The following is a 12,478-nucleotide window of genomic DNA, read 5'->3' on the forward strand; positions in this document are numbered from 1 at the left end:
ACTTCACTAAATCAGATCACTCAGGAAACCTTTATCTAACTAACCTCCCAACACCTTTATGTGGTAGGTATTATCCCTATTTTACAAACTGGGAAAAATCGAGGCAAATGTATTGTCACTTGTTGAAGGCCACATAGTAATTAAGTGGCGCAGCCAGGGTCAGGATCCCCTCTTGTCCTGTTGTCATGCTTGGTACACCAGTCTGTGCTGCCTTTCTGTGTTGAACCTGGATCACTTGTACTAAGCCCCAGAAATGGCCATCTAGTACTTTACACTCACTTTTCACCAGCTACAGTAGTTGGAATCTGGGTTTTCTTTCGCAGCTTACCTTATTAATCAGACAGCAAGGCAATAGTTCATTGTTTGTTAGTTTAATATGGTTATGTTTCTAGAAATACTATTTTAGGCTACATATAGAAAAATGATACAAGCTGTTGCACAAGAGAATATTCCACTACCTTTCCATCTTAGCATTTTATGATACACATGAATTTTTCTTTTTGTTGTTAGGTATGGATGAACGAACAGGAGCTTCATCTTGGGGATCAAGTGGTCAACCAAGTCCCTCATACGAGCCTTCAAGGGTAAGGTTTCCAGTTGACTCCAAGGAGGTTTGGGAATGGTCAACAAAAGATGGCATTATTGAGCAAAAACATCTGATGTGGCAGTATTTGCGAGGGATATATCCCTTCAAACATTTATATTAGTGTCTTGTGGTGATATTTTTTGATGACTTCACACATAACACTAATCGTATTAGTTGGTACTTGTATAGTGCTCTACAGTACAGAAATAAATAATGTAATAAGAACATAAGAACATAAGAACATAAGAAAGGCCGTACCGGGTCAGACCAAAGGTCCATCTAGCCCAGTATCTGTCTACCGACAGTGGCCAATGCCAGGTGCCCCTGAGGGAGTGAACCTAACAGGCAATGATCAAGTGATCTCTCTCCTGCCATCCATCTCCATCCTCTGACGAACAGGCTAGGGACACCATTCTTACCCATCCTGGCTAATAGCCATTTATGGATTTAGCCACCATGAATTTATCCAGTCCCCTTTTAAACATTGTTATAGTCCTAGCCTTCACAACCTCCTCAGGTAAGGAGTTCCACAAGTTGACTGTGCGCTGCGTGAAGAAGAACTTCCTTTTATTTGTTTTAAACCTGCTGCCTATTAATTTCATTTGGTGACCCGTAGTTCTTGTATTATGGGAATAAGTAAATAACTTTTCCTTATCCACTTTCTCAACATCACTCATGATTTTATATACCTCTATCATGTCCCCCCTTAGTCTCCTCTTTTCCAAACTGAAGAGTCCTAGCCTCTTTAATCTTTCCTCATATGGGACCCTCTCTAAACCCCTAATCATTTTAGTTGCTCTTTTCTGAACCTTTTCTAATGCTAGAATATCTTTTTTGAGGTGAGGAGACCACATCTGTACACAGTATTCGAGATGTGGGCGTACCATGGATTTATATAAGGGCAATAATATATTCAGTCTTATTCTCTATCCCCTTTTTAATGATTCCTAACATCCTGTTTGCTTTTTTGACCGCCTCTGCACACTGCATGGACATCTTCAGAGAACTATCCACGATGACTCCAAGATCTTTTTCCTGACTTGTTGTAGCTAAATTAGCCCCCATCATGTTGTATGTATAGTTGGGGTTATTTTTTCCAATGTGCATTACTTTACATTTATCCACATTAAATTTCATTTGCCATTTTGTTGCCCAATCACTTAGTTTTGTGAGATCTTTTTGAAGTTCTTCACAATCTGCTTTGGTCTTAACTATCTTGAGTAGTTTAGTATCATCTGCAAACTTTGCCACCTCACTGTTTACCCCTTTCTCCAGATCATTTTTGAATAAATTGAATAGGATTGGTCCTAGGACTGACCCCTGGGGAACACCACTAGTTACCCCTCTCCATTCTGAGAATTTACCATTAATTCCTACCCTTTGTTCCCTGTCCTTTAACCAGTTCTCAATCCATGAAAGGACCTTTCCCTTTATCCCATGACAGCTTAATTTACGTAAGAGCCTTTGGTGAGGGACCTTGTCAAAGGCTTTCTGGAAATCTAAGTACACTATGTCCACCGGATCCCCCTTGTCCACATGTTTGTTGAGCCCTTCAAAGAACTCTAATAGATTAGTAAGACACGATTTCCCTTTACAGAAACCATGTTGACTATTGCTCAAGAGTTTATGTTTTTCTATGTGTCTGACAATTTTATTCTTTACTATTGTTTCAACTAATTTGCCCGGTACCGACGTTAGACTTACCGGTCTGTAATTGCCAGGATCACCCCTAGAGCCCTTTTTAAATATCGGTGTTACATTAGCTAACTTCCAGTCATTGGGTACCGAAGCCGATTTAAAGGACAGGTTACAAACCTTGGTTAATAGTTCCGCAACTTCACATTTGAGTTCTTTCAGAACTCTTGGGTGAATGCCATCTGGTCCCGGTGACTTGTTAATGTTGAGTTTATCAATTAATTCCAAAACCTCCTCTAGTGACACTTCAATCTGTGACAGTTCCTCAGATTTGTCACCTACAAAAGCCAGCTCAGGTTTGGGAATCTCCCTAACATCCTCAGCCGTGAAGACTGAAGCAAAGAATCCATTTAGTTTCTCCGCAATGACTTTATCATCTTTAAGCGCTCCTTTTGTATTTTCATCGTCAAGGGGCCCCATTGGTTGTTTAGCATGCTTCCTGCTTCTGATGTACTTAAAAAACATTTTGTTATTACCTTTGGAGTTTTTGGCTAGCCGTTCTTCAAACTCCTCTTTGGCTTTTCTTATTATACTCTTGCACTTAAGTTGGCAGTGTTTGTGCTCCTTTCTATTTGCCTCACTGGGATTTGACTTCCACTTTTTAAAGGAAGTCTTTTTATCTCTCACTGCTTCTTTTACATGGTTGTAATGTGTTTCATTTTCAAAGTGTTTTGTAGGGCTGGTGTACACCAAAGAATTAGGTTGATATAAGACGGCTTATGTCGACCTAACTATGGCAGTGTACATGCTACAGCCTTGCTCCTGCCGATGTAAGTGCCCTACTACACCAACATTATAATCCCACCTCCAAGAGAGGAATGGGGCTTATGTCGGTGTAGTTAGGGTGATGCAGTGTCCATGTAGAGTAGACACTGCAGGTTACTTATATTGGCGGTTTACTGTTATTCTTGTATATTTCACGGCTCCATGATAGAGCCACAAAATTGACAAGAAAGCTGCTCACGGCTTGGGCTGTCACCCTGGGATGGGTAGAGGGTTCCAGCTAGAGCCCCTCTTCCCCCTGGGCAGCTGGCTTCTTGCTCGGAGCCAGGCTTCCCCCAGGATCTTGTCTCCCTGCTCCCAGTTGGGTTGCTGCCTGGGCTTCCCCCTCCAAGTTGGGCTGTGCCTTCCCAGTTCCCCACTCCCCACCAGGAGCACCAGTGCTGCCTGGGCTCCCGGCTCCGCTCTACAGTGGAGTCCTCAACTGTGCAGACACTCTTCCTTAGTCCCTTTACATTTAAACTAGAGGTCTGTTAGCTCCTGTGCCTTACCCTGATTTCTGTTGATGTGGGATCACAAAGGGAGAGGGATAGGCTCTGAGATTACCAACACGTTTTAGTGTGTAAAGTTAAAAACAGCATCCCAGATTTCACCTGGAATGGAACTAGGTGCAGTTCCGGGAGCACAGATGTAACATGTTCTGTACGAGAGAAACTGCTTTGCAAGTGGACAGTTGCATTTTGCCCCAAGTGAAGCTTCTGGGTGATCTTAAGATATAGGTCAGAGTTACAGATGAAATTGGTGCTGGAGGCAGGATTAAAACTCTAGCTTCCAGTCATGTGCTCAGAGTACGAGACCAGGTATGTCTCAAGTAAAGAAGTGATACTTTAAAAATAAAATGGAGAGACTTGTAGCATTCCTTTTGCAAATTGCAGGCAGAAAAAAACTGTTCTCAGATTTATACAGCGAGGGAAAACAACTGACTTGCCTTCACAAAGGATATATCTACACTACAAAAGTTATGTCGAGGTGCAGCCACCACAGTAACTAAGTTGCTTCTGCACATCCACACTAAGCTCCTGATGTTGGTGCTGCACATCCTTAGTAGTAGCGCTTGCATTGATTGAACTGTCAGTGTGGGGCATTGTGGGATGGCTTCTGAAAGCCAGCAACAGTCGATGTAAGCAGCGCAGTGTCTACAACGGACACTGCGTCAACATAACTATGTTAATCTATGCGCTATGCCCCTTGTGGAGGTGGAGTTATTAACTTGAGGTAAAGGACAAGTTACATCGGCGGGAGCAACATTTTAGTGTAGATGCTTACAGAGTTAGGTTGATGTAAACTGCCTTGTTCTGTAGTGTAGACCACGGCAAAGTCTGAGGTAATTTTACATAGTACTTAACATGTTAAAATTTCCACCTCATTTCTGCAATGTGGAAATTGTACAATGTGTTGGAAGTGTTTGTATGGCAATATTTAAATAGTTTGTAACTTAAGGCATGAAGTCCAGCCCTTTGTTTAGTGGACCTTACAGTCATTTCTACATTTGAAGTGGCATTACATGCATAATTCTGTGTTGATATTTTTGTTCTGAATGTCTTGAACACATTGATAATTATGGATGAGAAACTTGTATATGGATATTAATCATTGAAAGGCTGAATTACCCCACTTCTTAGGTTCTGTCCTACATTGATTGCATGTGTGTGCATTTGTAGGGTCACATTTATATAGATTCTTGTTATTCCAATAATATGAAGTTGGAAATTTGTTTTTAGAGGTTAGAGATGCAGATACACCTCTACCCCGATATAACGCTGTCCTCGGGACAGCAAAAAGTCTTACCGCGTTATAGGTGAAACCACATTATATCGAACTTGCTTTGACCCCCCGGAGTGCACAGCCCCACCCTCCTGGAGCACTGCTTTACCGCATTATGTCCGAATTCGTGTTATATCGGGTTGCATTATATCGGGGTAGAGGTGTCATTAAAACCATTATACCTTGGCAAAACTGCGGGTGCACATGAGTTACACACCAAAATTGGAAAGTAGAGACATTGATGATGTCATGGTATGCCTGAAGCTAGAGGGAGGACAAGACATTAATTCTTTTGTTGCTCTGAAGGCTATGAAAGAACCATGAATGTAAGCCTGGCTTGAGTGTATGGAAAATCTTAAGAAAAATGGGGGTGGGGAGTTAGAGGCTAAATATTGGTAAACAAATTGCCAACCAACAGTAACCTTTGATTTAGAATAGTAGGATAATACTCCCTGCTCCCTCCAATAACTTACGTCAAATTCTGCATTCTTACTCACGTTGAATAGTGCTTTACCATGGGAGGGTTCTCACTGAAATCATTTTGCCTATTCAAAGATAATATTGAGCCTGGGAAAAGTGGCAGAATTTGGTTTTAAATCCTTATTCTACTGTTCCTCTCATATTGGTAAATACTTCATATTGTCCTATGCCAATAATTTATGATATATCATTGTGGATTTGTTAAGTAGCACCATGAGCATCTTGGAAAAAGAAAAATGTGGGTTGTGCATGTGCTCATTCAAATCTTGGGTGAATTTTGGGTGAATAAACTAGAATTGCATGTACCACTGTGTTCATACTTCAAGGTCAATATGGTGTAAATTATATTTACTCCAAACTTATTAAATACACTGCTTCGATCAAAACAGGCTTTAAATTGTAGAGAACTCTGACATGCACGGTAATTTCAGTAATTTATTTTAGCATAATTTGTGAACATACATGCTTACATATTCAGTCTTGTAGGACAGGCTTATGTGGTTTAATTAGGCTTGAAAGGATTGGATTTTTATCTGTAAATGTTGATTTCACTGTATACATACAAACTAATGAAAACATTTCCATTGATGATGATCAGAATTTATAGATAGGCAAAGTAAGAAAAATCTGCTTTGAGGACTTATTAAAGTCAAAATCCAGTGGTTTAAACTTTTGAGTTAGGCTTGTTACAAATGGACTGGTAGAAACTGGTATGATTTGTTGATCTAAGGACTTTTACTTTGTATAGTTTGACATGTGATGTTGACCATTTGTGATTTAATCGTTCATAAAGTTTAATTTTTTGAATGTTGACATCTACTGTCATTAAGTAATTGTATGACCCCTAAACCGCATAATTTCACAGCACTGTGAAAATTTAAGTAGATACAAATCCAAAAAAAACTTTTAAAAAAGTGGTATCTGTCAAAAATATACAAAATATTAAGGAAGATTTGCCCCACAGAGACACAGCAAATGTTGTGCACATCAGATGTCTACCTTGGTTTATGCTGCTAATTAGGTACCCAGATTAGTTCTTAGAAAGTTCAAAAGGTGTAGTGAATGCAGTTTGGTTCATTATGTCCATTATTTCATTGCATGTAAGAAAATATTTAAGAGGGAAAAGTTTTCTGTATATCTTTGTGTGAAATGTTAAATGAGGTGTGGCTGGTCATGTTGTCTGCTAAATATATCTATCTATTTTGTAAATAAAGTCTTAATTTATATTAAAGGAAAACTAGTGTTGTTTTCTCAAAAAATCAATAACTTTTAGAAACTGTCTATTTAACAGTGCTATAATGGCTAATAAATATAAATGTAGAATTTATTCCATGGTGGCCACATGTTTCTACAAAAATAGAACAGGGAGAAACTCCATTCTGCATTGAAATCAATGGGAAAGCAGGGACTTAACAGAGCAAGTTTAAAGAAAACTGACAGGATATATTTATTTATAAATTTGTGTCTATATCTTATGTGTATGGTTGGTGGTGGGTGGTTGTTTTGTTTTTTTGCTTTTGTTTGTATTTAAGGTTTTGTTTCAGCTTGTGAGTCTCTGTTTTGCTATTGGTTGATGTCCAAGAATTGCACATGAGGATAACACGACTTCCTCTCCATACTCTAACAAGATCAGAGGACAACTCGGCCTCCAGGTTGTGAGGAAAACTTGGTCTGAGTGCGCTGATCTAGGTTATGGGAATGAAGATCAAACTGTTTTTTAGGGAGCTGGCATAAAGGTACAGGTTATTTGCTTTTCTCAGAGGTTCCTAGATCTTGTTTGGTGATAAGCTAAAGAAATAATGCAAATTTAAAAGAAAGCAGAACTAAACTCACCTGTCTCTATTTTAATATATTGAAAGTTACCTAACATAAGACTTCAGAGTCCAGTGCTCTTCCCATTGATTTCAATACAGAATGTTCAGTCTTGTCCTAATTGTTCTTACTACTTGCCTGTTTACAGGAAAATGGCAGTCTCCAGGGAAAAAGCTCAGACATCTCCACAGCCATAGAAAAGTTGAAACCTCAAGAGGTACTGCTTAATTTGTTTCTAATTTGAGTGTGTGATTTATCTGCTTGTAGCCTAATGCAGGAGTTTTCCTTTAAAAGACAGACTACGTTGACTTAACTGTTTGACTCTAAATCAGTGACAGAATATGGCTGGGATTTTTTTATAAGTGCCTAGAGAATTTAGGAACCCAACTCCCATTGAAAATGAAATGAAATTCAGTGGGAGTCAGGGACTTAACTCCCTTAGGCTCCTTAGAAAACCCCAGCCTACATATTTAGCTGTAAACCTTAACAAAGAAGCTTGAAAACATACGTTTGACAGTCACTTCATTACACGTATTTCACGTCCCATCACTTAGCTTACATTTGTGAGGCTTTCTGGGAATGTTGACTACCATCCTAGCAAAGTAAATTAGGGAGCACTTTTCTACGTGGCATTCTGTACAGTATTACTATGATAATCTCAGATCTGGATGCAGAAAGAGGCACAAATCAAGATAGGCAACTTTTGTGTACAAACTACACTGTGTGCATGATTGTCAGTTCTGTCAGATGTAAATTTCTCATTCAAACAAGTGCTTAAAATGACAATGTGTTGGACCTGTGAATGTTTATATGAAATCCTGTACCTTGACACCCATAAATCTGACACAATGAACTGTGGCCACCAGTTTAGATTGCTCCCTAAAGCAACCCCTAAACTGGGGTTTTCATTGTAAATACTTACTTATGGGAAAAATAATCAGAAATGGTTGGTTTGGGCATGAAGACTTCCTTTTTTACAGGAATGGATCAGAAATGGGAATTAGTGGGTCCAGTGGAACTCTGCAAAACCTTGAAACCTGCCCTGTCTTTCAGCTGATTAGACTGAAGTCATATTTACTATGCTGTGTCCACCTTTCTTCCTGTTGTGATTAGGTGCTGTCCTGTGAATCCTAGGTCATACAAAAAGGGACAAGTATAGCGATGTTTGGACGTTGGATAGGTGCCCCAATGCTGATTAGCATACATAGGGTCCTCCCTTAAAGAGTAACATACAGCAAACGATGGGTTTTTTTTGGTCCACTTGGATTCATGACCCTTTGCATTAGCACTGTAGCAGCCTCATGGACATCTGTTATAGAAGGATGCTCTTTGAAAGTCTTGCTAAACACCTTTAGGGTATATCTACACTACAAAATTAGGTTGAATTTATAGAATTCATTTTAAAAAAAATCATTTTTATACAGGCGACTTTGTGTGTCCCCACAAAAAATGTTCTAAGTGCATTAAGTTGGCGGACTGCGTCCACAGTACCAAAGCTAGCTTCGAATTCCAGAGCGTTGCACTGTGGATAGCTGTGAGTAGCTATCCCACAGTTCCCGCAGTCTTTGCTGCCCATTGAGATTCTGGATTCAGATCCCAATGTCGGATGGGGCAAAAACAGAGTCGTGGGAGGTTCTGGGTAAATGTCGTCAGGCCCCCCTCTCCCTCCCTTCCTCTGTGAAAGCAATGGCAGACAATGGTTTCACTCCTTTTTTCCTGGGTTACCTGTGCAGATGCCATACCACGGCAAGCATGGAACCCACACAGCTGACAGTCACTGTAACTCTCCTGGGTGCTGGCAGACGTGGGACTGCATTGCTACACAGCAGCAGCTCATTGCCTATTGGCAGCAGACGGTGCGTTATGATTGGCAGCCATCGTCGTCATATTCCCGGGTGCTCTTTTAACCGACCTCAGGGAGGGGTGCCTGGGCAAATGAGAACATCTCATCCCGAGTGCGTTTTTTTCACCTTTTGATCTTGGCTAGCCTCTGCGAAGGAGAAACCTTTGCAGCTGCTGGGGGAAAAGGGAGCTTGGTGGTGAAAAAGACACATTTTAGAGAACAATAGGATCACTTTTTCCCATTAAACCTTGCTGTTCACATTACATAGCACATGTGCTTTCGTTACAAGGTAGCGTTTTGCCTCTTATATTGAGGGCCTGCTGGTGTGGTGTGAGAGATCACTCATGCAGTGCCAGGCAACAGAATTCGGCTTGCAGGCAGCCATGGTAAGCCACAGTCTTTTGGCTTCTTTAACTTTCATAACATGTGGGAATGGTTTCAAACAGCAGCGCCCTCATTTCCCATACCAAACGGCCGTTGGGTTGGCCATTTAAAATGGGCTTGCAATTTAAAAGGAGGGGCTGCGGTTTGCAGGTTAGCATGCAGCACAAACCCAAATAATGCCCCCCACCACACTATTTTCTGGGATGATCACTTCACGCCTCCCCACACCACGTGGCTAATAGCGGGGAACATTTCTGTTCAGCCACAGGCAAACAGCCCAGCAGGAACGGGCACTTCTGAATGTCCCCTTAATAAAAGCACCCTATTTTAACCAGGTGACCATGAATGATCTCACTCTCCTGAGGATAACACAGAGAGAGATAAGGAATGGATGTTGCCTGAATGCCAGCAAACACCGGGATTTCTGCTCCATCCCCATACGTTAACAGACTTTTGCAGTAGCTGTACTGGCCGTGAATGCCAGGGCAGATTAATCATTAAACACGCTTGCCTTTAAACCATGTGTAATATTTACAAAGGTACACTCACCAGAGGGCCCTTCTCCGCCTACAGGGTCCATGAGCATGCCTTGGGTGGGTTCGGGGGGTACTGGCTCCAGGTCCAGGGTGAGAAACGTATCTTGGCTGTTGGGGAAACCGGTTTCTCCGCTTCCTTGCTGTGAGCTATCTTCAATCTCTTCGTCATCATCTTCATCGTCCCCAAAACCTGCTTCCTTGTTGTGTGATTCTCCATTGACAGAGTCAAAGCACAGGGTTGGGGTACTGATGGCTGCACCCCCATGTATGGCAGGCAGCTCAGCGTAGAAGCAGCATGTCTGTGGCTCTGCCCCGAACCTTCCGTTTGCCTCTCTGGTTTTGTGGTAGGCTTGCCTTAGCTCCTTAATTTTCACACGGCACTACTGTGCGTCCCTGTTATGGCTTCTGTCCTTCATGTCCTTTGAGACTTTTTCTAATGTTTTGGCATTTCGTTTACTGGAACGGAGTTTAGCTAGCACGGATTCGTCTCCCCATATGGCAAATACCGTACCTCCTGTTCAGTCCATGCTGGAGCTCTTTTGCAATCCTGGGACTCCATCATGGTTACCTGTGCTGATGAGATCTGTACTCACCTGCACCTTGCCACTCTGGCCAAACAGGAAATGAGATTCAAAAGTTTGCGGGCCTTTTCCTGTCTACCTGGCCAGTGCATCTGAGTTGAGAGTGCTGTCCAGAGCGGTCACAATGGAGCACTCTGGGATAGCTCCCGGAGGCCAATACTGTCGAATTGCGTCCACACTACCCCAAATTCAACCCAGCAAAGCCGATTTCAGTGCTAATCCCCTCGTCGGAGGTGGAGTAAAGAAATTGATTTAAAGAGCCCTTTAAATCGAAAAAAAGGGCTTAAATCGAGGTAACGCTGCTAAATTCGACCTAAAGTCGTAGTGTAGACCAGGCCTTAGACACTAATTTTGCAGTACTTAACTGAGAGAAATAGCAACTGAATCCAGTGAGATTTTGGCCCATAGCTCTCAGGAGTTTTTCTTCCAGTAATGATATGCCTCCCAACCTCCAGCATTTCCACTTTCTTTGGTGAATTGTCCGTTGCAGAAGAAAACTCATAACATGGGAATAAATTGGTGTAATCTCTTTGTCTCGGATAAACATTGTCTTTTAATTAAAGGTTATTCTACTTCTATTAAAGTCTTTACTGCACTTTGGATAATGGTGGCTTTTATTTTTGTGACTTGAACACCTGTGTGTTTGAGGCTTTTTTTCTTTGTTTTGGTTTTGTTCTAACAATGCCCTTTTAATAAAAGGAGCGACTTAGTTCTGCATCTGTTCAGATGTCTTACTCCAAAGGAAGAATATTTAAAAATGCTAAAATCAGCCATTTCTCCCCCTAGTAGGCTTCCTTAGGATTTAACAGCCAAAAACCTGGGCCATAATTTAACTACTGTATTTTCTTCCTGGTATCTAAGTTGCAAGTGTTCATGTGCAGTTCTGTCGTATATAATAAAATAAATATTGGATCTGCCTTCCTTTGCATCTAGGAAAAATTGTCTCCATGTACATATATACATTCACCGTAGCTGTCTCTTCTAAATACACAGTCATGTAAAAATACCTGAAACCAGAATTGGGCTGATACATTAGATTTAGACAGTACTCTGGCATCAACAGATTATACGGCTTAACTATCCTTAAGTCTAAAATAGCTGAACATATATTTTAGAGGCAAAATGGGGTATAGTTTGGATCCATCCAACTTCACTTTTTACGCCAATAGTAGATTTTAATTTGGTAAGAAATCAAAAACAGTATCAAGAAAAGACAGCAAGTTTTGAAATAGTGTTTTATACCTCTTAACCTCAGGTACAAAACGAGAGAGGAAGCTGTTAAATAGCAAAGCAAGACAAGAGGGACACAGAAATCCAGTAAGTGTTATCAAGTCTATTGTGTTTGTGTCCTTTTTGTCCTTTGTTTCTTGCTGTTTATATGCTTCCCCTAGTTTATTATTCTGTACCTGAGATGACGTTCTGGTGTGAAATTCTGTTTTAAAAAAGAAACAAAACTTCCTGCATTCGAGAGTCAGGAAGCTTTTCCAAATATAACATTACACGTGTTTATGTGACTAATTTGATATATGTCCAACATTTTCTTAAAACTGGGTGCCAAAATTTAGGCTCCAAACACCATATGTAGGTATCTAAATATGGTAGGACACTCCTTTTTAAAATATCTCAGATACATTTATTAATATTCTAGTTTATCTTGTAGGGTTTTTTCAAAAATTTCCAAGCTTTGTTTAAAGGCTATAGTAGTGAATTATTCAATTCAATTTGTAGGTTGCATATGGATATAATTTCCTAGAGTGTTGAGAGAAGCATTGAAATCTGTTTCCAACAATAAAACATAGTTCTTTGTGCATGATACTTGGGAAAAAGCCAAATAAACAACATTATCCTGTTTAATGTAGTATAGCGATGCTCATTTTAGGAGATTTTAAGGTACAATTGTGTATTTGGGATAACTAGATTCAGTGGTTCATTAATTAAATCCATACAACTTCAGTGTAATTCTTGACTTAGAAACCAGGGGAATCTGTGACCATTCCAAAATTGAGTACTACTTCAA

At 40.5% G+C, this 12,478-nt stretch overlaps 1 protein-coding gene across 2 annotated transcripts in view; it reads left to right on the top strand.

The window, feature by feature from the left end:
* TCF12 (transcription factor 12) overlaps nt 1-12,478 on the top strand; it is a 330,991-nt gene that overhangs the window by 115,316 nt on the left and 203,197 nt on the right. Inside the window, exons 4-5 of one of the 2 annotated variants that reach the window (XM_039490758.1) lie at nt 511-584; nt 7,266-7,334. In XM_039490758.1, the coding sequence (XP_039346692.1) occupies nt 511-584; nt 7,266-7,334 (143 nt within the window). The remainder of the gene's footprint in view (nt 1-510; nt 585-7,265; nt 7,335-12,478) is intronic. The other variant, XM_039490759.1, reaches the window with a different exon arrangement.

This window comes from Mauremys reevesii, linkage group 10 (assembly GCF_016161935.1).
Source record: "Mauremys reevesii isolate NIE-2019 linkage group 10, ASM1616193v1, whole genome shotgun sequence".
In the NCBI taxonomy this organism is placed as follows: Eukaryota; Metazoa; Chordata; order Testudines; family Geoemydidae; genus Mauremys; species Mauremys reevesii.